The 27,258-nt window shown below is 31.5% G+C and overlaps 1 protein-coding gene across 1 annotated transcript in view; it reads left to right on the forward strand.

Moving 5' to 3' along the window:
• The window catches only part of LOC148942485 (uncharacterized), a 139,257-nt gene that overhangs the window by 81,377 nt on the left and 30,622 nt on the right, over positions 1-27,258 (forward strand). The window contains exon 3 of the mRNA XM_089102018.1: positions 1,354-1,480. Coding sequence (XP_088958144.1) covers positions 1,354-1,480 — 127 coding nt within the window. The remainder of the gene's footprint in view (positions 1-1,353; positions 1,481-27,258) is intronic.

Here is a 27,258-nt window from a genome sequence, read left to right on the forward strand (position 1 = left end):
CCCACGTCCATCATTTACCCAAACACATCCGATCAACATTTTGATATAGCCATTTTGTTGAACTTAGTTGAAAGGGCCGGAAATTATGTTTTTGAGTGTGACAACTCCCTCACTGCCCTCAGGGCTAAGGTTAAAAGTTATTTCCCTAAGGTCTATAGAATTTTTATAAGAAGTATTGTCGTAAAAACTTCAAAAAAGGTCTCTTTCGATTGGAAACTGAGAGGTCTATTGCCCTTTTTAATAGTCAAAAGTAACCAGAATATAATTTGTATTTACTGAAAAAATTCTTTTAAATGTTTTCACTTTTATAACTTTAAGAAATCAAAACATAATTGAGATTTTAAGGAATAAATATCAGCATATATTTATTAAACTGACAATGCACACTTTTTCAGTAAATTCATTTGATTTTTTTTTCAGTAAAGTACAAATTATATTCTGGCTTTTAGAAAGCATATGGTTTAGAACCCTCCTCTCATTAATGTCTGCTCGTTTTGAGTTTGACTTATTTTAATTTCTGTTTGTTTTCGGTTTCATTTATTTATTGATACTTATTTGCGGTACTTGTATGCTTGGTAGATTATATGATTCCATTTTTGTTCATTTTTGGTTTAATAGAGTTCTTCACTTTTTTTGAAAAACTTATTTTGTGTAAAAAGTTTTTTTGGTGTATTACAATAAATAGCCGAATCAAACTCAAAACAAGCAGAAATTAACATGAGTAGGGCTGACAACTGTACCGTCTTAAGCCAAGAAAACAATTTTAACTTCGCTCAAAAAATACAAATGAATTTTTGTTGTCAGTTTTAATATACATATGCTGATATCTATCCCTTCAAGTCTTAATAATTTTTTATTTATTAAAGTTAAAAAGTAAAAACATTTAAAATGTTTTATTTCCACTAAAGCGTAAAATCATTTTTTGGCCTTAAGAAGGTATAAGGGTCAATGTTAACTAGAGATAAGAGTCAGACTATGATAAACTGAAATAAGTAGAAAACAGAGAACTTAAAGCTGAAGCGTCAAAAACAAGTATAATGAACCAAGAAATGAATAAGTCTAATTTTCTACCTTCCTTTCTTTTCCTCCATTTTCCTTCTATATTTTAATAGTTGTTTAGATTCTTACTTCACTGAAATTAAAAAAAGTAACAGTTTTTAAAAAATAATGAAAATTAAAGTTCAATATTTAAACTTTTGATTTTATTTTTTCACAAAAATTTATTATTACAAAACTTCGTGTAACTAAGAAATTGATAAATAATTCAGTAATCTATTAAGTTTTATATTTTTATAGTTAGCTAGAGGTATTGAAAAGGTAAAAGTTATGCCAAACTATGATTTTTATTTTCAGACCGACAACTCTAGAGCCAATTGCAACCAACTGCGTTTTTATGGAAATAGCAGCTAACACATGGGTGTGGTACACTCCTGACTACCCAGTCCTTTATCCTGAAAGTAGATGTACCCACGAGATCAAGGTATCTACCATGATCATATTGTTAAGTGACAAAATATATCATCTTCAATTTTGGTATATAAACCAATATTTTCTATTAGTCAGAACCAACTTTTCCGCGTAAATACTCAGGGGTATGTTTTTCATTGATAGAGGAAATAGTATCCTAGGAAATAGCTCACGAATTAGCTATAAACATAAGCAGCCTTTTATATATATTCAATTTTATAGAGCTATACAATTTAAATAACTTTTTATTTTTGTTTCTTTCTTTTAATATATGGTAGATGAGTGTTATTTTGGGATCTATAATATCATTGTTTTCAGAATAGAGGATGACTGTTGTTTAATCTTAGCCATAATTATTGTCAATATATAGTCCATGAAGCTTGAGGTATTTTGATATCCTTTTCACATAACATCGTAAACTGTTTTTTGACATTACAAATAGACGAATTTTACCTGACCATACACCATTTTACCCCATTTACAAATCCATAGACGTTTTACTTGTTTGTCACCAGTAAATACTTCCTAAGCAGTTGAGACAGATGCAAAAGCTGGCAGTTTGGATCTGACTATTTAAACTGAATTGACTCCAGCACCTTTGTTTGGGGGCTAGTAGTGTAGCTTTAATATTTACTAGCAGAGTGTCCCCCCATATAGCTACAATGCTTACAAGCGGGGTGTCCACCATATAGCTATAATGATAAGTAGCGAACAGTACTCCCGCCATACAAGCAGACAGTACAATGACCGGATTCAGCCTACCATGAAAATTATTGCTGTTCACGAAACCATGGTTTTGGAGTTAAATAACATGTTTCTGTTAAAAGTCGTGAGTGTTTTCATGGTATGGTGATTCGTTCACTCTGACATTGAGCGTGGATATAAAAATCCCGATACCGAGTTAGTATCTCACTCTATAAGTTGAATTTGATTAGTTTACATTATTTCAAATTGGAGAAATAAACGTTTAAATATTGTGAAAATGAGTAGTTTCACACTATTACACCTCGAAGGAGCCGACAGTGATGTTGTGAAGACAGGGGCCCCCAATGTAGCAGTTGAAATTGGAAAGCATTCCCGACTAACATTTTATTGGGATGAGATGTTTGGCAGATACGTTATATCATTGAGTAAATTTAAGTCAGATGAACAATTATGCTTTGCCGCAAAAGTGAATATAATGTATTTATCACGACTACAGCATGGATTGAATGCTATTATGAAGCACATTGAGGAAAATGGATTGATTCACCTTATGCAAAGAGAGTGAAAATATATTCTTTTATTACATTTCTGTCAATAAAATTTTTTTTTTTTATATAATGTTTTTTTTTTTTATTAGACACTAGATGATCGTTTATTCCACTCTCTCTCTCTCTCTATGGTGGGTGGTAGTGGTGTCCAATAGGTATTGAAATTATGCACAAAGTAGAAACTTTCAATTGTTATTTTAGTCTATAGTTGGTAGTGGGAGTATCAAGAATGATTGTATTTGAGAAACAGAAGATCTTACGGAATCTAGTCAAATTGGAAAAATGTTTAGTGTTAGATGATGACTTTTTGGAATTATCTCTTCAACGGAAAATATTTTCTCTAGAAATACTTAACTGTATAATGGGATCTGATTCTCCATCCTTGGATTATTGTATGAAGCGTATGCATTGCGAATCAAATGCATTTACTCAATTTATTGATATATTAATTGAAACGAAGCAAAATGACATTGTGATTCTGCTTTTAACCACTACCTAGAAATTCATTCTTTAAAACAGTAGGAAATAAGTTTTTGTGACAATGCTCGATTACTCCTCCTCCTAGAAGACAATATTATTTTTTTTTATTGATTTTGAGTCAGTTTCTTTTTGGTAGTGAGAGGGACAACATCGAAAAAATGTATCATACATGTTCACTATGTTTATATACCTTGGGCAGCTGGTCTTCATTTGAGAACTGTACTACAGTTGATGACTATAATGAAAAGTATGCAATCCTTGTAAATTGCATAAAGAATATGCTGTACAAATTAATAATTGTAATACCTGTATTGAAGAGACTTGTGACTCTCATTCTAATGGATATCTATGCACCAATTGCCATTTTTTTAAGTATGATCAAACTGAAGATACTTACCATATCATGATTAGAGAAAACTGTTAACATGATTTCAGTTTATTTCTAAGGGATTGGTATCGTCGCAGCCTTAAATTATATTGGGAAGAAGAATTTGGAGCACGTTTCAATTGTAAAAACATGAAAAGAGTCTGGTTCCTGCGTCATCGTTGTGAGGACAATGCAAGTAATGATTATAAACCTAGCGATTTTTATTTGGCTGTGACAGAAAGTGATTCTTCATATGAGAATATTGTGTGCGACATTACTTCAAATAATCAGATAGAAACAGGTGAATTTTTCAATATGAATCGTAATAGTATCATTGACTTCACAAGAAGATTGAATAAAAATGAAGTTACAATATATTGTGGAAAATGTGACCCTGACTTTGCACAACAGGATTAGTACAAGTTGAATCCCAATGATCTGCCACCACTAATCGTTGTCGATGACAATGACTATAATGATGACAATCTAAATGACTATGAAGAAGAAGAAATCTAAACAATGAAGACAATAGACTTTTTTATAATGCATATATATTTTATTAATAAACAAATTCACATACATTTTTAAAACACTTTCTTCTTAGGGCACTGAAATCAATACTGTACAGGTCTGAGAGGGTGTTTTCTACTAGAAAGTCATTCAAACGTGGACTGCGTACATAAAAGTCAAGAAATTTACTGAAAGTGTAATCACGACATCGAAAAATGAAATAAAGTAATGCATGAAAACCACAGCTTTTGGTCGATAAATCTTGTACTCGCATTCGATTTTGAATAATTGTCTTCCCACTTCCTTCAAGGTAGTTTTTGATGTGTGGTGTGTAGAATGCATATGGTAGACCAAGAGGATAAAAAAATTATATATTCATCGCTGTTTGATAGATGCATAGCCAATGACCCGTCTGCAAAGTTGATGAATTACTACTAAAAATGATAATGGTTTTTTTAGTAGTATCAATATATTCAAGAGAATATGAGGTCTAACAGTATGATTTGTATTTCGACATAAAAGGATTCAGAGTAAGTACACTGATTTTTTTACTGATGTCCATGGTGTAAAGTTTATTTGAACACTACCGTCGGGGGTAATTTCCCAGTAGGTTTCAAATTGATTTAGTGAGATTAATGTTACACTCTCTGTCCATGGTTTGTCAAAGGTAAACTCCAAACGTACAGTACCCGTTCAGATAATACTCATATCTTGAGTACCAGAAAAGTCCAAAACAATGATGCCATGGCTTTTTGCAAAAATTGAATCAGTTATACTATATTTATATAGTTGAGAATCTTAATCCAGAGATGGTATTGTAAACTAATATAGCGTCACAAAGGATTCATCAAAGGATAAATTGTAGAGAGGAATTTCATTTACTTTACATACAAGAGAGGAAAGTCTAAACAATTCAAATTCATGTGGCGAACTTTTCCACGATCGTATGGCACTGGCACTTTTTACAAAAGCCAAGGCAAGTTTCGATGGAATTTCAACATTGATAAATGAAGAATCGCTGTAGATACTTGATCCAATGGCAATATGACGTTGAATGGAGATTGTGTGAGGAACGAGCAGTTTGATATTATTTCTAGAGGCTCTTAGTTTTTCAATTGCCAAAGCAACAGAATACACAACCGAAGGTTCTTATAGATGAAGTATTGATCAAGTGAGATTGACATTAGCCTCGGGTGCTGCTTCAAGTGTGTTTCTCAATATGAAAATGAATGGTGGAAGTTGTAGATTTAAATCAAATTTAACATTGGGGGGGCATCCATTGGTGTGTGTTAAGTATTTCTTGATTTAGACTGCCAACTAAATAATATTCCCTACACACTACCCAAGTGAGTTCATCGTCAGTATCAACATTTGTTCTACAGTCATAGCCCATTGACAGACCTCTCAACTTCTCATAGGTCATTGGAGTCATCAACATAAATTGTATGTAACTAACATAGTTTTATAGATTGTTGCTAGTGCTCACCAATGTTCCATTTATACAGACACATATTTGTTTAAATAAATTGTGTAGTATACCATTTTCATAGGATAGTCCATCGACGTTGGAGGGAGGTGAATTGTCAGACTTCTTCCTCACCACAACTTTAAAATCGATAAATGTGGATGATAAATCTATGAAGTAGTCTTCATTGGAATAAATTTGAAAATCTATGTTTACAGAGAGGGGTTGCTGTGGATAGAATTGTTCATAGTACCCGTGTTTTACACTGACATCAACACTTTCTGCATTGACAAGATTTAGAGATGTGGTGACAGTGGGATGAGATTCCTTGTGGGGAAGATATGCCATCTAGGAAAAGAAATCCCTTTTCGATCTAACAATTTTTCTTCTTGGTTTCTTTTTCTTACTTTTCTTTGACAAGAGTGATGATTTCTTTCGCTTCTGACCTCAGCAGAGACTGATGAGTGATGACATGTTTCTCCTCCTTTTAAAACCTTTTCCACTTTGTTTCAATCGCTCGCCAAGGGATCGTGCGCTGGACCTGAGATTTTTTGAAACACTTTCTTTAAAATATTTACCATCCCCCCAATCATGTAGTGTAGAGGATGCAAAATCTGCAGCAACCGGCACAATATATTTATTAGCCAACGGTATTGCAGAGCGAAACAGCTTAGCAAACCAACTGCCAAGACCATAGCCCGACATTGACGAGTGGCCTTTACAATAGTCCATTCCATAACCCAATTGTCGTGGTTGGAGAGCAGTAACATAGCAACCAATATCAGGACATACAAACATATTTTTTCTATTAGCCATTTTGTTGTTGCTGCCGAATGGGTCAAAAATAACATGTAATCACGGCCAAACATTTTGTTATTGCTAGTGTATCAGCTACTTCGCTTCTTAGTGTTAACTAACTGATTTGCAAATCCGAAGTTTTTACATGAACATACTGAAGGTGCTTTATACTATAGTGATCAACATGTTCATGAGTTGTTTTTCGTTAAAGAAAAAGTAGGAGGGGGACATTTGAATTACCAACTCTCAATGTTTCCACAAAGGATGCATAAAGAAATATGCAAGAGTCTGAGGCGAGACCAGGTGGATAATCAGCAAAAATAACTTGATCCATCCCGCTGACAGTGCCAGCGTTTTTCCCATTGATCATATTCTGTTTAAAGCCAAGAAGATCTCTCAGATTATCATTGAGATGAATCATTTTAGTGTCAACAGGTGAGGTAATGTAAATCCTATCGTTTTCCATTGAATAATTAAAATGGAATGTACCATTCCTACGATAGGAGATTTTTCTATTGATTGCACGATACAAATCCGTCATAGTACCATATTCTTTATATCTCAATGTAAAATTCGGGTATTCACTAGATTTAAGTGCTTCAACCCAATCATACTCGACAAAGAGTGACCATTCGAATGGTATAACTTTTATTCCATACACACGATCCTTTCTCAGAATTTCATAAGTATTTTTGAGAATGCAGTCGACAAGAGCCAATTCATGCTTTCCATCATCGAATTTGATGGCGGGGGAGAGTTTCGTCCAAAAATCACTAGTTTTATTCAAATCATTGTAGAGAGGATCGGAGACATTGGACATAAACGTTACATAAAAATCATTGGGTATTGTCAATATCTTCAACACTGATCCAACAATCAAAATCAGAGTTGTATCCCAGCAAACGAACAAGCAACTGTTTCATGCCCCTGTGAGTGCGAGTCTTTAATATCTTTTCAATCTGATAGATTCCGGTGTTTTTAACTTTTTGTAATTCATAATCATAAAAGCCGCCAAGAATCTCATCATCTTTCATGTCGCGTAGACGATACGCTATGGGTGTAGTGTCCAAGAGTTTGGAGACTTTAAAAAGTTCAGTGGACCAATCGTAATTACTCCTTTCAAAAATATTACTAGTTCGATTGATTCGAGCAGTATCACCAACATTGAATTTCTTCTTTTTCTTCTCATTACCAACACCATCACCATTGGAATACTGTTTAAGAAAAGTGTCAAATGTATTGACATCATGATGAACTTCTGTTGGGTTTGAGTTGGGCAGGGATCGATGTGGACGTTGATTATAAATCAACATGATTTTATCCAAATCATGAATAAAAGCAGCAGTATTTTTTAAAGTGCAATATCTAGAAATTAAAAGTCGAATAGTTCTTATCAGCCGTTCGGCATATGCTGCTTTTATTGGACTATGACTATGATAGAGGATTATATTATATTTCAGTAGAACCTTCTTTACATGGGGATTAACAAATTCACTACCTCGATCCGTTTGAATCTTCTCATAGCAATCCTGTTCAAGGATGATTTCAAGAGCTTTAGAAACTTCATCGCCGCTCTTTGACCGCAGTGGAACGGCATATGCATAGCGACTAAAAATAGTCATTGAATCTCATCCAGAGTCAAAAGATCTGCTTGTAGTATTTGTAATGGATAAAAGGCTTTAGTTTTTCGATAGTGATTACCACGAACTCAACGATTACGGTGTAGAGTGTAATTTGATTCATTTTGTAGATACTCTGCCGCCCGGTTCTTTTCAAGTCCAGTGACTTGAGCAAGTGTGGTGGGTGAACTTAAACTTCCCACTGAACCAATATTCTCATAAACATGTTTCAATGCTTCAACCATTTTGAGCGAAAACACTCATTGAAGTGTCCATAGTCTATTCTCGTAATGACAAGAGATGGTGAGGGAGATGCAGTGATATTAAGATGTCTTCACTTGACTCCCCCACTCAGAACTCTTGTCAAATCATTCCTACTTGGCGTACTAGTATTTTCCGAAAATGATTTAAAAACATTTTTTGATATTTGACTAAATTCCTTGAATCGTTTTAAAATATGTTTATTGGCAATAAGGCTTTTGGGAAAGTTTGATGAGTTTAAAATGTAAGCAGGTGACTGTCAAATGATACAAGTCTTTTACGATTCGTGACCAAATCTGATAATAAATCTAGTAGAATATAGGTCTTGCAATGGATTACAACTTGATTCCCATTAGTATCAATTTGAACATGTTCACTGTCTTTGAGATATGTCAAGAGTCTTTTACACGGTTCACGATAGGAATGTGGCATTAGATCAGCAACACTTGTCATAACTTTAGACAAATCTTCTTCTTCTTTTGGTATTATCGTTGTTGTTGATGATGATGATGATGATGGAGTCATTTCCTTATTATGATCAATGACATTTACTTTGAGGGGTCTCTCACGATAGGGCTTGCGTTTATCCACTTCGCGAAGTGCATTTTGAAGCAGAATTAATTTTTCATCGTCGGAAATTGTCTCATTATTAATGAATTTATTGAGATTGTCCTCGAAATGTTCCTTTGGCGAAAGGGCAAGTTTAATTGGAGTCAATTTATAGCATTTGGCCATTCTCACTCTATAGAAAACTAATTACAGGTCCTGCAATGATTGGCAGTAAAAGTGCAAAGAAGTTACCACCCGCTTGAAGCGGTCGTTTTCTTTTAAAATAGTTTCCTTTATTTCTGCTGGCCGCTGATGCTAGGAAGCATACAAGGGAACGATGTCGCTTTGTCTGTTGCTTAACACCTTCTGGCAGTTGAATTTTGCCTTCAGTTAAATTTAAACAAAGATCAGATATGAGATTAATGAATTTTCAGTAGACACCATGTTTGAGTATGACCTTCCTAAGTCGTGGTTTTGAATTACCTAGGACGGTGAATAAATGTCGATGTTCATGTAGTTTCTTCAGTGTCATGATTTCAACTAACGACCTTTTTTACTTTTCACTGGCAGATATACAGTAATTTCATTGTCAAAAATATCGGTGACTACACGCAGATCCTCGGGTGAGTTCTGATTCAGGTCTAATAGAATATATTCGTAGGGTTTGTTAGTAGCCTGATTGTAGGCCGAGAGTGGAAATTTCTGTTCACCTGGATACACCTGTCTGTTTAGTGTTATGAGGGAACTGGAATCATGAACAACCCTGTAGATGATATAGTAGGTGCAATTCAAAGCAAGTGTTCTCATACACTTGTTCTGCTGAAACAGATTGTGTAGAACTAGGGTTATGGAGATCCGTTGATCATGAGATTGGACAGTGAATAATTGTATCATCTCCTGAGACCATTCTTCAATGGACTCAGCCAGATCGTCAATAATCAACCAAGAGTTTGATTCAATACTGTTGAAAATGTCAAGTCCATGTATGAATTTCATGTCTGGTGTAATAGTTTTTATTCTATCATAGGACTCTTGCGAAACACTGTAGCAATAGTAAATTTTAGTTAGATTTTCTAAAAACACACAGAAATTACGTTTAGGGATTATTTGGGCGAAACCGTTTTGAGACATTTTAGAAGAAGATTTGGGCGGAACAGTTTGACGCATTTTAGAAGATGATTTTAGAAGATGATTTAGAAGATGATTTGAGGGTAAAACTCTGTGGTCGTTATAATACACAAGTTCCGTTTGAACAATGTTATGACGTCCCCTAACCACAACAACCCCCCTACCCCAACCCCAAAGGGTCCTCGCACCCCAAAACCAAAAGCCCTCCCTCCAACCCCAAAGGCCCTCCGGACCCCCAAATGCCCCCGGGCCCCCAAAGGGCCCCCAAAGGGCCCCCAAAGAGCCCCCAGGCCCCCCCCCATTTTTTTGCCCCCCATTTTTTAATACTTTTTAATTTGCGCATTTTGAGACAAAAGGCCCCCCTAACTTTTGGCTCCCCCTCCCACCATTACTGTTTTGTCGTGGTTTACCATTTCACAGTTAAATTCTCTTGATTTTTCTAAGTTCATTTTGGATTTCTTTCGTTGAAATGCAAGAGTTGGAATATTTCAGTAGTGTTTTGTCATGGTTTACCTTGTCACAGTTACATTCTCTTAATTTTTCAAAGTTCATTTTGAATTTCTTTCGTTGAAATGCAAGAGTTGGAGTATGTCAGTAGTGTTTTGTTGTGGTTTACCTTGTTACAGTTACATTATCTTGATTTTTCAAAGTTCATTTTGAATTTATTTCGTTGAAATGTAAGAGTTGGAATATTTCAGTAGTGTTTTGTTTTGGTTTACCTTGTCACATTTACATTCTCTTGATTTTTCAAAGTTCATTTTGAATTTCTTCCATTAAAATGCAAGAGTTGGAATATTTCAGTAGTGTTTTGTCGTGGTTTACCTTGTCAGAGTTACATTCTCTTGATTTTTCAAAGTTCATATTGAATTTCTTTCATTGAAATGCAATGATTATTTCAGTAGTGTTTTGTCGTGGTTTACCATGTCACAGTTACATTCTCTTGATTTTTTAAGTTTATTTTGGATTTCTTACGTTGAAATGCAAGAGTTGGAATATTTCAGCAGTGTTTTGTTGTGGTTTACCTTGTCACAGTTACATTTTCTTGATTTTTCAAAGTTCATTTTGAATTTCTTTCGTTCAAATGCAAGAGTTGGAATATTTCAGTAGTGTTCTGTTTTGGTTTATCTTGTCAAAGTTATATTCTCTTGATTTTTCAAAGTTAATTTTCAATTTCTTTCGTTGAAATGCAAGAGTTGGAATATTTCAGTAGTGTTTTTTCGTGGTTTACCTTGTCACAGTTACATTCTCTTGATTTTTCAAATGTTCATTTTGAATTTCTTTCATTGAAAAGCAAGGATTATTTCAGTAGTGTTTTGTCGTGGTTTACCATATCACAGTTACATTCACTTGATTTTTGAAAATTAATTTTCAATTTCTTTCGATGAAATGAAAAAGTTGGACTATTTCAGTAGTGTTTCGTCATGGTTTACATTGTCACATTAACATTCTCTAGATTTTTCAAAGTTCATTTTGAATTTATATTGTTGAAATGCAAGAGCTTGAATATTTCAGTAATGTTTTGTCATGGTTTACCTTGTCACAGTTACATTCTCTTAATTTTTCAAAGTTCATTTTGAAGTTTTTTCGTTGAAATGCAAGAGTTGGATTATTTCATTTGTGTTTTTTCGTAGTTTACTTTGTCATACTTAAATTTTTTTGATTTTTCAAAATTCATTTTGAATTTTTTTCATTGAAATGCAAGAGTTGGAATGTCTTAGTAGTGTTTGTTTATGGTTTAACTTGAAAAAGTTAAATTTTCTTGATTGTTCAAAGTTCATTTTGAATTTCTTTCATCGAAATGCAAGAGTTGGATTATTTCAGTAGTGTTTTGTCGTGCTTTACCTTGTCACAGTTACATTCTCTTGATTTTTCAAAGTTCATTTTGGATTTCTTTCATTGAAATGCAAGTGTTGTAATATTTCAGTAGTGTTTTGTTGTGCTTTACCTTGTCACAGTTACATTGTCTTGATTTTTCAAAGTTCATTTTGGATATTTTTCATTGAAATGCAAGAGTTGGAATATTTTAGTACTGTTTTGTTATGGTTTACCTTGTCACAGCTACATTCTCTTGATTTTTCAAAGTTCATTTTGGATTTCTTTCATTGAAATGCAAGAGTCGGAATATTTCAGTAGTGTTTTGTTGTGGTTTACCTTGTCACAGTTACATTCTCTTGATTTTTCAACGTTTATTTTGGATTTCTTTCATTGAAATGCAAGAGTTGGAATATTTCAGTAGTGTTTTGTCATGGTTTACCTAATCACAGTTACATTCTCTTGATTTTTTAAAGTCTATTTTTGATTTCTTTCATTGAAATGCAAGAGTTGGAATATTTCAGTAGTGTTTTGTTGTGGTTTACCTTATCACAGTTACATGCTATTGATTTTTCAAATTTCATTTTGAATTTCTTTCGTTGAAGTGCAAGAGTTGGAATATTTCAGTAGTGTTTTGTTGTGGTTTACCATGTCACAGTTACATTCTCTTGATTTTTCAAAGTTCATTTTGAATTTCTTTCGTTGAAATGCAAGAGTTGGAATATTTCAGTAGTGTTTTGTTATGGTTTACCTTGTCACAGTTACATTCTCTTGATTTTCAAAGTTCATTTTGATTTTTTTTCATTGAAATGCAAGAGTTGGATTATTTCAGTAGTGTTTTGTCGTGCTTTACCTTGTCACAGTTACATTCTCTTGATTTTTCAAAGTTCATTTTGGATTTCTTTCATTGAAATGAAAGAGTTGTAATATTTCAGTAGTGTTTTGTTGTGCTTTACCTTGTCACAGTTACATTCTCTTGATTTTTCAAAGTTCATTTTGGATATTTTTCATTGAAATGCAAGAGTTGGAATATTTCAGTAGTGTTTTGTTATGGTTTACCTTGTCACAGTTACATTCTCTTGATTTTTCAAAGTTCATTTTGGATTTCTTTCATTGAAATGCAAGAGTCGGAATATTTCAGTAGTGTTTTGTGGTGGTTTACCTTGTCACAGTTACATTCTCTTGATTTTTCAAAGTTTATTTTGGATTTCTTTCATTGAAATGCAAGAGTTGGAATATTTCAGCAGTGTTTTGTCATGGTTTACCTAATCACAGTTACATTCTCTTGATTTTTCAAAGTCTATTTTGGATTTCTTTCATTGAAATGCAAGATTTGAAATATTTCAGTAGTGTTTTGTTGTGGTTTACCTTATCACAGTTACATTTTGTTGATTTTTCAAAGTTCATTTTGTATTTCTTTCATTGAAATGCAAGAGTTGGATTATTTCAGTAGTGTTTTGTCGTGCTTTACCTTGTCACAGTTACATTCTCTTGATTTTTCAAAGTTCATTTTGGATTTCTTTCATTGAAATGCAAGAGTTGTAATATTGAAGTAGTGTTTTGTTGTGCTTTACCTTGTCACAGTTACATTCTCTTAATTTTTAAAAGTTCATTTTGGATTTCTTTAATTGAAATGCAAGAGTCGGAATATTTCAGTAGTGTTTTGTTGTGGTTTACCTTGTCACAGTTACATTCTCTTGATTTTTTAAAGTTTATTTTGGATTTCTTTCATTGAAATGCAAGATTTGGAATATTTCAGTAGTGTTTTGTCATGGTTTACCTAATCACAGTTACATTCTCTTGATTTTTCAAAGTCTATTTTTGATTTCTTTCATTGAAATGCAAGAGTTGTAATATTTCAGTAGTGTTTTGTTGTGGTTTACCTTATCACAGTTACATGCTATTGATTTTTCAAAGTTCATTTTTAATTTCTTTCGTTGAAGTGCAAGAGTTGGAATATTTCAGTAGTGTTTTGTCATGGTTTACCATGTCACAGTTACATTCTCTTGATTTTTCAAAGTTCATTTTGAATTTATTTCATTGAAATGCAAGAGTTGGATTATTTCAGTAGTGTTTTGTCGTGCTTTACCTTGTCACACTTACATTTTCTTGATTTTTCAAAGTTAATTATGGATTTATTTCATTTAAATTAAAGAGTTGTAATATTTAAGTCTTGTTTTGTAGTGCTTTACCTTGTAACAGTTACATTCTCTTGATTTTTCAAAGTTCATTTTGGATATTTTTCATTGAAATGCAAGAGTTGGAATATTTCAGTAGTGTTTTGTCGTGGTTTAACTTGTCACAGTTACATTTTCTTAATTTTTCAAATTTCATTTTGAATTTCTTTCGTTGAAATTCAAGATTTGGAATATTTAATTAGTGTCTTGTTACGCTTTACCTTGTCCATTTTACATTCTATTGATTTTTCAAAGTTCATTTTGGATTTCTTTCATTGAAATGCAAGAGTTTGAATATTTCAGTAGTGTTTTATCATTGTTTACCTTGTCACAGTTAAATTCTCTTGATTTTTCAAAGTTTATTTTGAATTTCTTTCATTGAAATGAAAGAGTTGGATTATTTCAGTAGTGTTTTGTAGTGGTTTACCTTGTCACAGTTACATTCTCTTGATTTTTCAAAGTTCATTTTGGATTTCTTTCATTGAAAAGAAAGAGTTGTAATATTTCAGTAGTGTTTTTTTGTGCTTTACCTTTTCACAGTTACATTGTCTTTATTTTTCAAAGTTTAGTTTGGATTTTTTTCATTGAAATTAAAGAGTTGGAATATTTCAGTAGTATTTTGTTGTTGTTTACCTTGTCACACTTACATTTTCTTGATTTTTCAAAGTTCATTTTGGATTTATTTCATTGAAATGCAAGAGTTGGAATATTTCAGTAGTGTTTTGTGATGGTTTACCTAGTCACAATTACATTCTCTTGATTTTTCAAAGTTCATTTTGGATTTCTTTCATTGAAATGCAAGAGTTGGAATATTTCAGTAGTGTTTTGTCAAGGTTTACCTAATCACAGTTACATTCTCTTGATTTTTCAAAGTCTATTTTGGATTTCTTTAATTGAAATGCAAGAGTTGGAATATTTAAGTAGTGTTTTGTCGTGGTTTACCATGTCACAGTTACATTTTGTTGATTTTTCAAAGTTTATTTTCGATTTCCTTAGTTGAAATGAAAGAGTTGGAATATTTCAGTTGTGTTTTGTCGTGTTTTACCTTGTCACAGTTACATTCTCTTGATTTTCAAAGTTCATTTTGGATTTGTTGCATTGAAATGCAAGAGTTGGAATATTGCAGTAGTGTTTTGTTGTGCTTTACCTTGTCACATTCTCTTGATTTTTCAAAGTTCATTTTGGATATTTTTCATTGAAATGCAAGAGTTGGAATATATCAGTAGTGTTTTGTTATGGTTTACCTTGTCACAGTTACATTCTCTTTATTTTTCAAAGTTCATTTTGGATTTCTTTCATTGAAATGCAAGAGTCGGAATATTTCAGTAGTGTTTTGTCATGGTTTACCTAATCACAGTTACATTCTCTTGATTTTTCAAAGTCTATTTTTGATTTCTTTCATTGAAATGCAAGAGTTGGAATATTTCAGTAGTGTTTTGTTCTGGTTTACCTTATCACAGTTACATGCTATTGATTTTTCAAAGTTCATTTTGAATTTCTGTCGTTGAAGTGCAAGAGTTGGAATATTTCAGTAGTGTCTTGTCGTGGTTTACAATGTCACAGTTACATTCTCTTGATCTTTCAAAGTTCATTTTGAATTTCTTTCGTTGAAATGCAAGAGTTGGAATATTTCGGTAGTGTTTTGTCATGGTTTACCTTGTCACTGTTACATTCTCTTGATATTTCAAAGTTCATTTTGAAATTCTTTCGTTGAAATGCAAGATTTGGAATATTTCAGTAGTGTTTTTGTCTTGGTTTACCTTGTAAATGTTACATTCTCTTGATGTTTCAAAGTTAGTTTTGAATTTCTTTCTTTAAATTCAAGAGTTGAATATTTAATTAGTGTTTTTCGTGGTTTACCTTGTCACAGTTACATTCTCTTGATTTTTCAAAGTTCATTTTGGGTTTCTTTTGTTGAAATGCAAGAGTTGGAATATTTCAGTAGTGTTTTGTCGTGGATTACCCTGTCACAGTTATATGCTCTTGACATTTCAAAGTTCACTTAGGATTTATTTAATTGAAATGCAAGAGTTGGAATATTTCAGTAGTGTTTTGCCATGGTTTACCTTGTCACAGACACATTCTCTTGGTTTTTCAAAGTTCATTTTGAGTTTCATTCATTGAAATGCAAGAGCTGGATTATTTCAGTAGTGTTTTGTCGTGCTTTATCTTGTCACAGTTACATTCTCTTGATTTTTAAAAGTTCATTTTGGATTTATTTCATTGAAATGCAAGAGTTGTAATATTTCAGTAGTGTTTTGTTGTGCTTTACCTTGTCACAGTTACATTCTCTTGATTTTTAAAAGTTTATTTTGGATATTTTTCATTGAAATGTAAGAGTTGGAATATTTCAGTAGTGTTTTGTTTTGGTTTACCTTGTCACAGTTACATTCTCTTAATTTTTCAAAGTTAATTTTGAATTTCTTTCATTGAAATGCAAGAGTTGGAATATTTCAGTAGTGTTTTATCGTGGTTTTCCTAGTCACAGTTACATTCTCTTGATTTTTCAATGTTCATTTTGAATTTCTTTCATTGAAATGCAAGGATTATTTCAGTAGTGTTTTGTCGTGGTTTACCATGTCACAGTTACATTCTCTTGATTTTTTAAGTTTATTTTGGATTTCTTACGTTGAAATGCAAGAGTTGGAATATTTCAGCAGTGTTTTGTTGTGGTTTACCTTGTCACAGTTACATTTTCTTGATTTTTCAAAGTTCATTTTGAATTTCTTTCGTTCAAATGCAAGAGTTGGAATATTTCAGTAGTGTTATGTTTTGGTTTATCTTGTCAAAGTTACATTATATTAATTTTTCAAAGTTCATTTTGAATTTCTTTCGTTGAAATGCAGGAGTTGGAATATTTCAGTAGTGTTTTGTCGTGGTTTACCTTGTCACAGTTACATTATCTTGATTTTTTAAAGTTCATTTTGAATTTCTTTCATTGAAAAGCAAGGATTATTTCAGTAATGTTTTGTCGTGGTTTACCATTTAACAGTTACGTTCTCTTGAATTTTCAAAGTTCATTTTCGATTATTTTTGTTGAAATGCAAGAGTTGGAATATTTCAGTAGTGTTTTGTCATGATTTACCTTTTCACAGTTACATTCTCTTAATTTCTCAGAGTTTATTTTGAATTTCTATTGTTGAAATTCAAGAGTTGAAATATTTCAGTAGTGTTTTGTCATGGTTTACCTTGTCACAGTTACATTCTCTTAATTTTTCAAAGTTCATTTTGAATTTCTTTCATTGAAATGCAAGAGTCGGATTATTTCAGTAGTGTTTTGTTGTGGTTTGCATTGTCACAGTTATATTTTATTAATTTTTCAAAGTTCATTGTCGATTTCTTTCATAGAAATGCAAGAGATGGAATATTTCAGTAGTGTTCTGTCATGATTTACCTTGTCACAGTTACATTCTCTTGATTTTTCAAAGTTCATTTTGAATTTCTTTCATTGAAATGCAAGAGTTGGATTATTTCAGTAGTGTTTTGTCGTGCTTTACCTTGTCACAGTTACATTCTCTTGATTTTTCAAAGTTCATTTTGGATTTCTTTCATTGAAATGCAAGTGTTGTAATATTTCAGTAGTGTTTTGTTGTGCTTTACCTTGTCACAGTTACATTGTCTTGATTTTTCAAAGTTCATTTTGGATATTTTTCATTGAAATGCAAGAGTTGGAATATTTCAGTAGTGTTTTGTTATGGTTTACCTTGTCACAGCTACATTCTCTTGATTTTTCAAAGTTCATTTTGGATTTCTTTCATTGAAATGCAAGAGTCGGAATATTTCAGTAGTGTTTTGTTGTGGTTTACCTTGTCACAGTTACATTCTCTTGATTTTTCAAAGTTTATTTTGGATTTCTTTCATTGAGATGCAAGAGTTGGAATATTTCAGTAGTGTTTTGTCATGGTTTACCTAATCACAGTTAACTTCTCTTGATTTTTCAAAGTCTATTTTGGATTTCTTTCATTGAAATGCAAGAGTTGGAATATTTCAGTAGTGTTTTGTTGTGGTTTACCTTATCACAGTTACATTCTCTTGATTTTTCAAAGTTCATTTTGAATTTCTTTCCTTGAAATGCAAGAGTTGGATTATTTCAGTAGTGTTTTGTCGTGCTTTATCTTGTCACAGTTACATTCTCTTGATTTTTAAAAGTTCATTTTGGATTTCTTTCATTGAAATGCAAGAGTTGTAATATTGCAGTAGTGTTTTGTTGTGCTTTACCTTGTCACAGTTACATTCTCTTGATTTTTCAAAGTTCATTTTGGATATTTTTCATTGAAATTCAAGAGTTGGAATATTTCAGTAGTGTTTTGTTCTGGTTTACCTTGTCACAGTTACATTCTCTTTATTTTTCAAAGTTCATTTTGGATTTCTTTCATTGAAATGCAAGAGTTGGAATATTTCAGTAGTGTTTTGTTGTGGTTTACCTTGTCACAGTTAAAGTCTCTTGATTTTTCAAAGTTAATTTTTGATTTCTTTCATTGAAATGAAAGAGTTGTAATATTTCAGTAGTGTTTTGTCCTGGTTTACCTAATCACAGTTACATTCTCTTGATTTTTCAAAGTATATTTTTGATTTCTTTCATTGAAATGCAAGAGTTGGAATATTTCAGTAGTGTTTTGTTGTGGTTTACCTTATCACAGTTACATGCTATTGATTTTTCAAATTTCATTTTGAATTTCTTTCGTTGAAGTGCAAGAGTTGGATTATTTCAATAGTGTCTGGTTGTGGTTTACCATGTCACAGTTAAATTCTCTTTATTTTTCAAAGTTAATTTCGAATTTCTTTCATTGAAATGTAAGAGTTTGATTATTTCAATATTATTATGATGCGCTTTTCATTGTCACAGTTAAATTTATGCGTTTGTTCTATGTTTATTTTCGTTTAATTAATTTTAACTTAAATTATTGGCATATTTCAGTAGATTTTTGTCTTGGTTTACCTTGTCACAGTTACATTCTATTGATTTTTCAAAGTTCATTTTGTATATTTTTCATTGAAATGCAAGAGTTGGAATATTTCAGTAGTGTTTTGTCATGGTTTACCTTGTCACAGTTACATTCTCTTGATTTTTAAAATTTAATTTTGGATTTCTTTCTTTGAAATGCAAGAGTCGGATTATTTCAGTGGTGTTTCGTGGAGGTTTACCGTCCCTCAGTTATATCATCATAATGTTTCGAATTATATTTTGGATTTCTTTCATTGAAATGCAAGAGTTGGAATATTTCAGTAGTGCTTTGTCTTGATTTACTATGTCGCACATACATTCTCCTAATTTTTCAAAGTTCATTTTGAATTTCTTTCATTGAAATGCAAGAGTTGGATCATTTCAGCAGTGTTTTTCGTACTTTACCTTGTCACTGTTACATTCTCTTGATTTTTCAAAGTTCATTTTGGATTTCTTTCATTGAAATGCAAGAGTTGTAATATTTCAGTAGTGTTTTGTTGTGCTTTACCTTGTCACAGTTACATTCTCTTGATTTTTCAAAGTTCATTTTGGATTTTTTTCCTTGAAGTGCAAGAGTTGTAATATTTCAGTAGTGTTTTGTCGTGGCTTACCTTGTAGAAGTTACATTTTAATGATTTTTCCAAGTTCATTGGGATTTTATTTCATTGAAATTCAAGATTCATTTAATTTAAGTTTAGTTTTGTTGTGCTTTACCTTGTTACAATTACATCCTCTAAAAGTTTAAAAGTTTATTTTGAATTTTTTTCGTTGATATGCAAGATTTGGAATATTTCAATAGTGTTTTTTCGAGATTTACCTAATCACAGTTACATTTTCTTGAATTTTCAAAGTCTATTTTGGATTTCTTTCATTGAAATGCAAGATTTGAAATATTTCAGTAGTGTTTTGTTGTGGTTTACCTTATCACAGTTACATTTTGTTGATTTTTCAAAGTTCATTTTGAATTTCTTTCATTGAAATGCAAGAGTTGGATTATTTAAGTAGTGTTTTGTCGTGGTTTACCATTTCACAGTTACATTCTCTTGATTTTTCAAAGTTCATTTTGGATTTCTTTCATTGAAATGAAAGAGTTGTAATATTTCAGTAGTGTTTGGTTGTGCTTTACCTTGTCACAGTTACATTCTCTTTATTTTTCAAAGTTAATTTTGGATTTCTTTCATTGAAATGCAAGAGTTGGAATATTTCAGTAGTGTTTTGTTATGGTTTACCTTGTCACAGTTACATTCTCTTGATTTTTCAAAGTTCATTTTGGATTTCTTTCATTGAAATGCAAGAGTTGGAATATTTCAGTAGTGTTTTGTTGTGGTTTACCTTGTCACAGTTACATTCTCTTGATTTTTTAAAGTTTATTTTGGATTTCTTTCATTGAAATGTAAGAGTTGGAATATTTCAGTAGTGTTTTGTCATGGTTTACCTAATCACAGTTACATTCTCTTGATTTTTCAAAGTCTATTTTTGATTTCTTTCATTGAAATGCAAGAGTTGGAATATTTCAGTAGTGTTTTGTTGTGGTTTACCTTATCACAGTTACATGCTATTGATTTTTCAAAGTTCATTTTGAATTTCTTTCGTTGAATTGCAAGAGTTGGAATATTTCAGTAGTGTATTGTCGTTGTTTACCTTGTCACAGTCACATTCTCTTGATTTTTCAAAGTTCATTTTGAGTTTCTTTCATTGAAATGCAAGAGTTGGATTATTTCAGTAGTGTTTTGTCGTGCTTTATCTTGTCACAGTTACATTCTCTTGATTTTTAAAAGTTCATTTTGGATTTCTTTCATTGAAATGCAAGAGTTGTAGTATTTCAGTAGTGTTTTGTTGTGCTTTACCTTGTCACAGTTACATTCTCTTGATTTTTCAAAGTTCATTTTGGATATTTTTCATTGAAATGCAAGAGTTGGAATATTTCAGTAGTGTTTTGTTGTGGTTTACCTTGTCACAGTTACATTCTCTTTATTTTTCAATGTTAATTTTTGATTTCTTTCATTGAAATGCAATAGTTTGAATATTACAGAAGTGTTTTGTAATGGTTTACCTTGTCACAGTTACATTCTCTTGATTTTTCAAAGTTCATTTTGGATTTCTTTCATTGAAATGCAACAGTTGGAATATTTCAGTAGTGTTTTATCATGGTTTACCTTGTCACAGTTACATTCTCTTGATTGTTCAAAGTTCATTTTGAATTTCTTTCATTGAAATGCAAAAGTTGGATTATTTCAGTGGTGTTTTGTCGTACTTTACCTTGTCACAGTTACATTCTCTTGATTTTTCAAATTTCATTTTGGATTTCTTTCATTGAAAAGAAAGAGTTGTAATATTTCAGTAGTGTTTTTTTGTGTTTTACCTTGTCACAGTTACATTGTCTTGATTTTTCAAAGTTAATTTTGGATATTTTTAATTGAAATGCAAGAGTTGGAATATTTCAGTAGTGTTTTGTTCTGCTTTACCTTGTCACAGTTACATTCTCTTGATTTTTCAAAGTTCATTGTGGATTTCTTTCATTGAAATGCAAGAGTCGGAATATTTCAGTAGTGTTTTGTTGGGGTTTACCTTGTCACAGTTACATTCTCTTGATTTTTCAAAGTTTATTTTGGATTTCTTTCATTGAAATGCAAGAGTTGGAATATTTCAGCAGTGTTTTGTCGTGGTTTACCTAATCACAGTTACATTCTCTTGATTTTTCAAAGTCTATTTTGGATTTCTTTCGTTGAAATGCAAGAGTTGGAATATTTCAGTAGTGTTTTGTTGTGGTTTACCTTGTCACAGTTACATTCTCTTGATTTTTCAAAGTTCATTTTGAATTTTTTTCATTGAAATGCAAGAGTTGTATTATTTCAGTAGTGTTTTGTCGTGTTTTACCTTGTCACAGTTACATTCTCTTGATTTTTCAAAGTTCATTTTGGATTTCTTTCATTGAAATGCAAGAGTTGTAATATTGCAGTAGTGTTTTGTTGTGCTTTACCTTGTCACAGTTACATTCTCTTGATTTTTCAAAGTTCATTTTGGATATTTTTCATTGAAATGCAAGAGTTGGAATATATCAGTAGTGTTTTGTTGTGCTTTACCTTGTCACAGTTACATTCTCTTTATTTTTCAAAGTTCATTTTGGATTTCTTTCATTGAAATGCAAGAGTCGGAATATTTCAGTAGTGTTTTGTTGTGGTTTACCTTGTCACAGTTACATTCTCTTGATTTTTCAAAGTTTATTTTGGATTTCTTTCATTGAAATGCATGAGTTGGAATATTTCAGTAGTGTTTTGTCATGGTTTACCTAATCACAGTTACATTCTCTTGATTTTTCAAAGTCTATTTTTGATTTCTTTCATTGAAATGCAAGAGTTGGAATATTTCAGTAGTGTTTTGTTGTGGTTTACCTTATCAGAGTTACATGCTATTGATTTTTCAAAGTTCATTTTGAATTTCTTTCGTTGAAATGCAAGAGTTGGAATATTTCGGTAGTGTTTTGTCATGGTTTACCTTGTCACACTTACAATCTCTTGATTTTTCAAAGTTCATTTTGGATTTCTTTCGTTGAAATGCAAGAGTTGGAATATTTCAGTAGCGTTTCGTAGTGGTTTACCTTGTCACAATTACATTCTCTTGATTTTACAAAGTTAATTTTGGATTTCTTTCGTTTAATGCAAGAGTTTGAATATTTCAGTAGTGTTTTTTCGTGGTTTACCTTGTCACAGTTACATTCTCTTGATTGTTCAAAGTTCATTTTGGATTTCTTTTTTTGAAATGCAAGAGTTGGAATATTTCAGTAGTGTTTTGTCGTGGATTACCTTGTCACAGTTACATTCTCTTGATTTTTCAAAGTTCATTTTGGATTTCTTTCTTTGAAATGCAAGAGTTGGAATATTTCAGTAGTGTTTTGTTGTGCTTTACCTTGTCACAGTTACATTCTCTTTATTTTTCAAAGTTCATTTTGGATTTCTTTCATTGAAATGCAAGAGTTGGAATATTTCAGTAGTGTTTTGTAATGGTTTACCTTGTCACAGTTACATTCTCTTGATTTTTCAAAGTTCATTTTAGATTTCTTTCATTGAAATGCAAGAGTCGGAATATTTCAGTAGTGTTTTGTTGTGGTTTACCTTGTCACAGTTACATTCTCTTGATTTTTAAAAGTTTATTTTGGATTTCTTTCATTGAAATGCAAGAGTTGGAATATTTCAGTAGTGTTTTGTCATGGTTTACCTAATCACAGTTACATTCTCTTGATTTTTCAAAGTCTATTTTTGATTTCTTTCATTGAAATGCAAGAGTTGGAATATTTCAGTAGTGTTTTGTTGTGGTTTACCTTATCACAGTTACATGCTATTGATTTTTCAAAGTTCATTTTGAATTTCTTTCATTGAAATGCAAGAGTTGGAATATTTCAGTAGTGTTTTGTCGTGGTTTACCATGTCACAGTTACATTCTCATTATATTTCAAAGTTCATTTTGAATTTCTTTCATTGAAATGCAAGAGTTGGATTATTTCAGTAGAGTTTCGTCGTGCTTTACCTTGTCAAACTTACATTATATTTATTTTTCAAATTTCATTTTGAATTTCTTTCATTGAAATGCAAGAGTTGGAATATTTCACCATTGTTGTAACGTAGTTTTAATATTCACAGTCAAATTTTTTTGTTTTTTCAACGTTCATTTTGGATTTCTTTTGTTGAAATGCAAGATTTTGAATATTTCATTAGATTATTGTTGTGGTTTATATTGTCACAGATAAATTCTCTTGATTTTTCAAAGTTCATTTTGAATTTCTTTCATTGAAATGCAAGAGTTGGAATATTTCAGTAGTGTTTTATCATGGTTTACCTTGTCACAGTTACATTCTCTTGATTGTTCAAAGTTCATTTTGAATTTCTTTCATTGAAATGCAAAAGTTGGATTATTTCAGTAGTGTTTTGTCGTGCTTTACCTTGTCACAGTTACATTCTCTTGATTTTTCAAATTTCATTTTGGATTTCTTTCATTGAAATGCAAGTGTTGTAATATTTCAGTAGTGTTTTGTTTTGCTTTACCTTGTCACAGTTACATTCTCTTGATTTTTCAAAGTTCATTTTGGATATTTTTCATTGAAATGCAAGAGTTGGAATATTTCAGTAGTGTTTTGTTATTTTTTACCTTGTCACAGTTACATTCTCTTGATTTTTCAAAGTTCATTTTGGATTTCTTTCATTGAAATGTAAGAGTTGGAAATATTTCAGTAGTGTTTTGTTGTTGTTTTCCTTGTCACAGTTACATTCTTTTGATTTTCAAAGTTTATTTTGGATTTCTTTCGTCGAAATGCAAGATTTGGAATATTTCACTAGTGTTTTGTCATGGTTTACCTAATCACAGTTACATTCTCTTGATTTTTCAAAGTCTATTTTGGATTTCTTTCATTGAAATGCAAGAGTTGGAATATTTCAGTAGTGTTTTGTTGTAGTTTACCTTGTCACAGTTACATTCTCTTGATTTTTCAAAGTTCATTTTGAATTTTTTTCATTGAAATGCAAGAGTTGGATTATTTCAGTAGTGTTTTGTCGTGTTTTACCTTGTCACAGTTACATTCTCTTGATTTTTCAAAGTTCATTTTGGATTTCTTTCATTGAAATGCAAGAGTTGTAATATTGCAGTAGTGTTTGGTTGTGCTTTACCATGTCACAGTTACGTTATCTTGATTTTTCAAAGTTCATTTTGGATATTTTTCATTGAAATGCAAGAGTTGGAATATATCAGTAGTGTTTTGTTATGGTTTACCTTGTCACAGTTACATTCTCATTATTTTTCAAAGTTCATTTTGGATTTCTTTCATTGAAATGCAAGAGTCGGAATATTTCAGTAGTGTTTTGTTGTGGTTTACCTTGTCACAGTTACATTCTCTTGATTTTTTAAAGTTTATTTTGGATTTCTTTCATTGAAATGCATGAGTTGGAATATTTCAGTAGTGTTTTGTCATGGTTTACCTAATCACAGTTACATTCTCTTGATTTTTCAAAGTCTATTTTTGATTTCTTTCATTGAAATGCAAGAGTTGGAATATTTCAGTAGTGTTTTGTTGTGGTTTACCTTATCACAGTTACATGCTATTGATTTTTCAAAGTTCATTTTGAATTTCTTTCGTTGAAATGCAAGAGTTGGAATATTTCGGTAGTGTTTTGTCATGGTTTACCTTGTCACAGTTACATTCTCTTGATTTTTCAAAGTTCATTTTGGAATTCTTTCGTTGAAATGTAAGAGTTGGAATATTTCAGTAGTGTTTTGTCGTGGTTTACCTTGTCACAGTTACATTCTCTTGATTTTTCAAAGTTCATTTTGAATTTTTTTCATGAAATGCAAGAGTTGGATTATTTCAGTAGTGTTTTGTCGTGCTTTACCTTGTCACAGTTACATTCTCTTGATTTTTCAAAGTTCATTTTGGATTTCTTTCATTGAAATGCAAGAGTTGTAATATTTCAGTAGTGTTTTGTTGTGCTTTACCTTGTCACAGTTACATTCTCTTGATTTTTAAAAGTTTATTTTGGATTTTTTTCATTGAAAGGCAAGAGTTGGAATATTTCAGTAGTGTTTTGTTGTGGTTTACCTTGTCACAATTACATTCTCTTGATTTTTCAAAGTTCATTTTGGATTTCTTTCATTGAAATGCAAGAGTCGGAATATTTCAGTAGTGTTTTGTGGGGGTTTACCTTGTCACAATTACATTCTCTTGATTTTTCAAAGTTTATTTTGGATTTCTTTCATTGAAATGCAAGAGTTGGAATATTTCATTAGTGTTTTGTCATGGTTTACCAAATCACAGTTACATTCTCTTGATTTTTCAAAGTCTATTTTGGATTTCTTTCATTGAAATGCAAGAGTTGGAATATTTCAGTAGTGTTTTGTTGTGGTTTACCTTATCACAGTTACATGCTATTGATTTTTCAAAGTTCATTTTGAATTTCTTTCGTTGAAGTGCAAGAGTTGGAATACTTCAGTAGTGTCTTGTCGTGGTTTACCATGTCACAGTTACATTCTCTTGATTTTTCAAAGTTCATTTTGAATTCCTTTCGTTGAAATGCAAGAGTTGGAATATTTCAGTAGTGTTTTGTTGTGGTTTACCTTGTCACACTTACTTTCTCTTATTTTTCCAAAGTTCATTTTGGATTTTTTTCGTTGAAATGTAAGAGTTGGAATATTTCAGTAGTGTTTTGTCGTGGTTTACCTTGTCACAGTTACATTCTCTTGATTTTTCAAAGTTCATTTTGAATTTCTTTCGTGAAATGCAAGAGTTGAATATTTCAGTAGTGTTTTTTCGTGGTTTACCTTGTCACAGTGACATTTCTTGATTTTTCAAAGTTCATCTTGAATTTCTTTCGTTGAAATGCAAGAGTTGGAATATTTCAGTAGTGTTTTGTCATGGTTTACCGTGTCACAGTTACACTCTCTTGATTTTTAAAGTTCATTGTTGATGTCTTTCGTTGAAATGTGTTTTGTAGTGCTTTATATTGACACAGTTACATTTTCTTGATCTTTCAAAGTTCATTGGGATTTCTTTCATTGAAACGCAAGAGTTGGAATATTTCAGTAGTGTTTTGTTATGGTTTACCTTGTCACAGTTACATTCTATTGATTTTTCAAAGTTCATTTTGAATTTCTTTCATTGAAATGCAAGAGTTGGAATATTTCAGTAGTGTTTTGTCGTGGTATACATTGTCACAGTTACATTCTCTTGATTTTTCAAAGTTCATTTTGGTTTTCTTTCGTGATATACAAGAGTTGGAATATTTCTGTAGTGTTTTGTCGTGGTTTACCTTGTCACACTTACATTATCATGATTTTTCAAAGTTCATTTTGAATTTATTTCATTGAAATGCAAGAGTTGGAATATTTCAATAGTGTTTTGTCATGGTTCAACTTGACACAGTTACATTCTCTTCATTTTTCAAAGTTCATTTTGAATTTCTTTCGTTGAAAAGCAAGAGTTGAAATATTTCAGTATTTTTTTGTTGTGATTTACCTTGTCACAGTTACATTCTCTTGATTTTTCAAAGTTTATTTTGAATTTCTTTCATTGAAATGCAAGAGTTGGATTATTTCAGTAGTGTTTTGTCGTGATTTACCTTATCAAAGATACACTTTATTGATTTTTCAAAGTTCAATTTGAATTTCTTTAATTGAAATGCAAAAGTTGGATTATTTCAGTAGTTTTTTGTAGTGGTTTACCTTGTCACAGTTACATTCTCTTGATTTTTCAAAGTTCATTTTGGATTTCTTTCATTGAAATGCAAGTGTTGTAATATTTCAGTAGTGTTTTGTTGTGTTTTACCTTGTCACAGTTACATTCTCTTGATTTTTCAAAGTTCATTTTGGATATTTTTCATTGAAATGCAAGAGTTGGAATATTTCAGTAGTGTTTTGTCATGGCTTACCTTGTCACAGTTACATTCT

Source organism: Artemia sp. Qi Xiang Cuo, chromosome 16, assembly GCF_049724085.1.
Source record: "Artemia sp. Qi Xiang Cuo chromosome 16, ASM4972408v1, whole genome shotgun sequence".
Taxonomy (NCBI): domain Eukaryota; kingdom Metazoa; phylum Arthropoda; class Branchiopoda; order Anostraca; family Artemiidae; genus Artemia; species Artemia sp. Qi Xiang Cuo.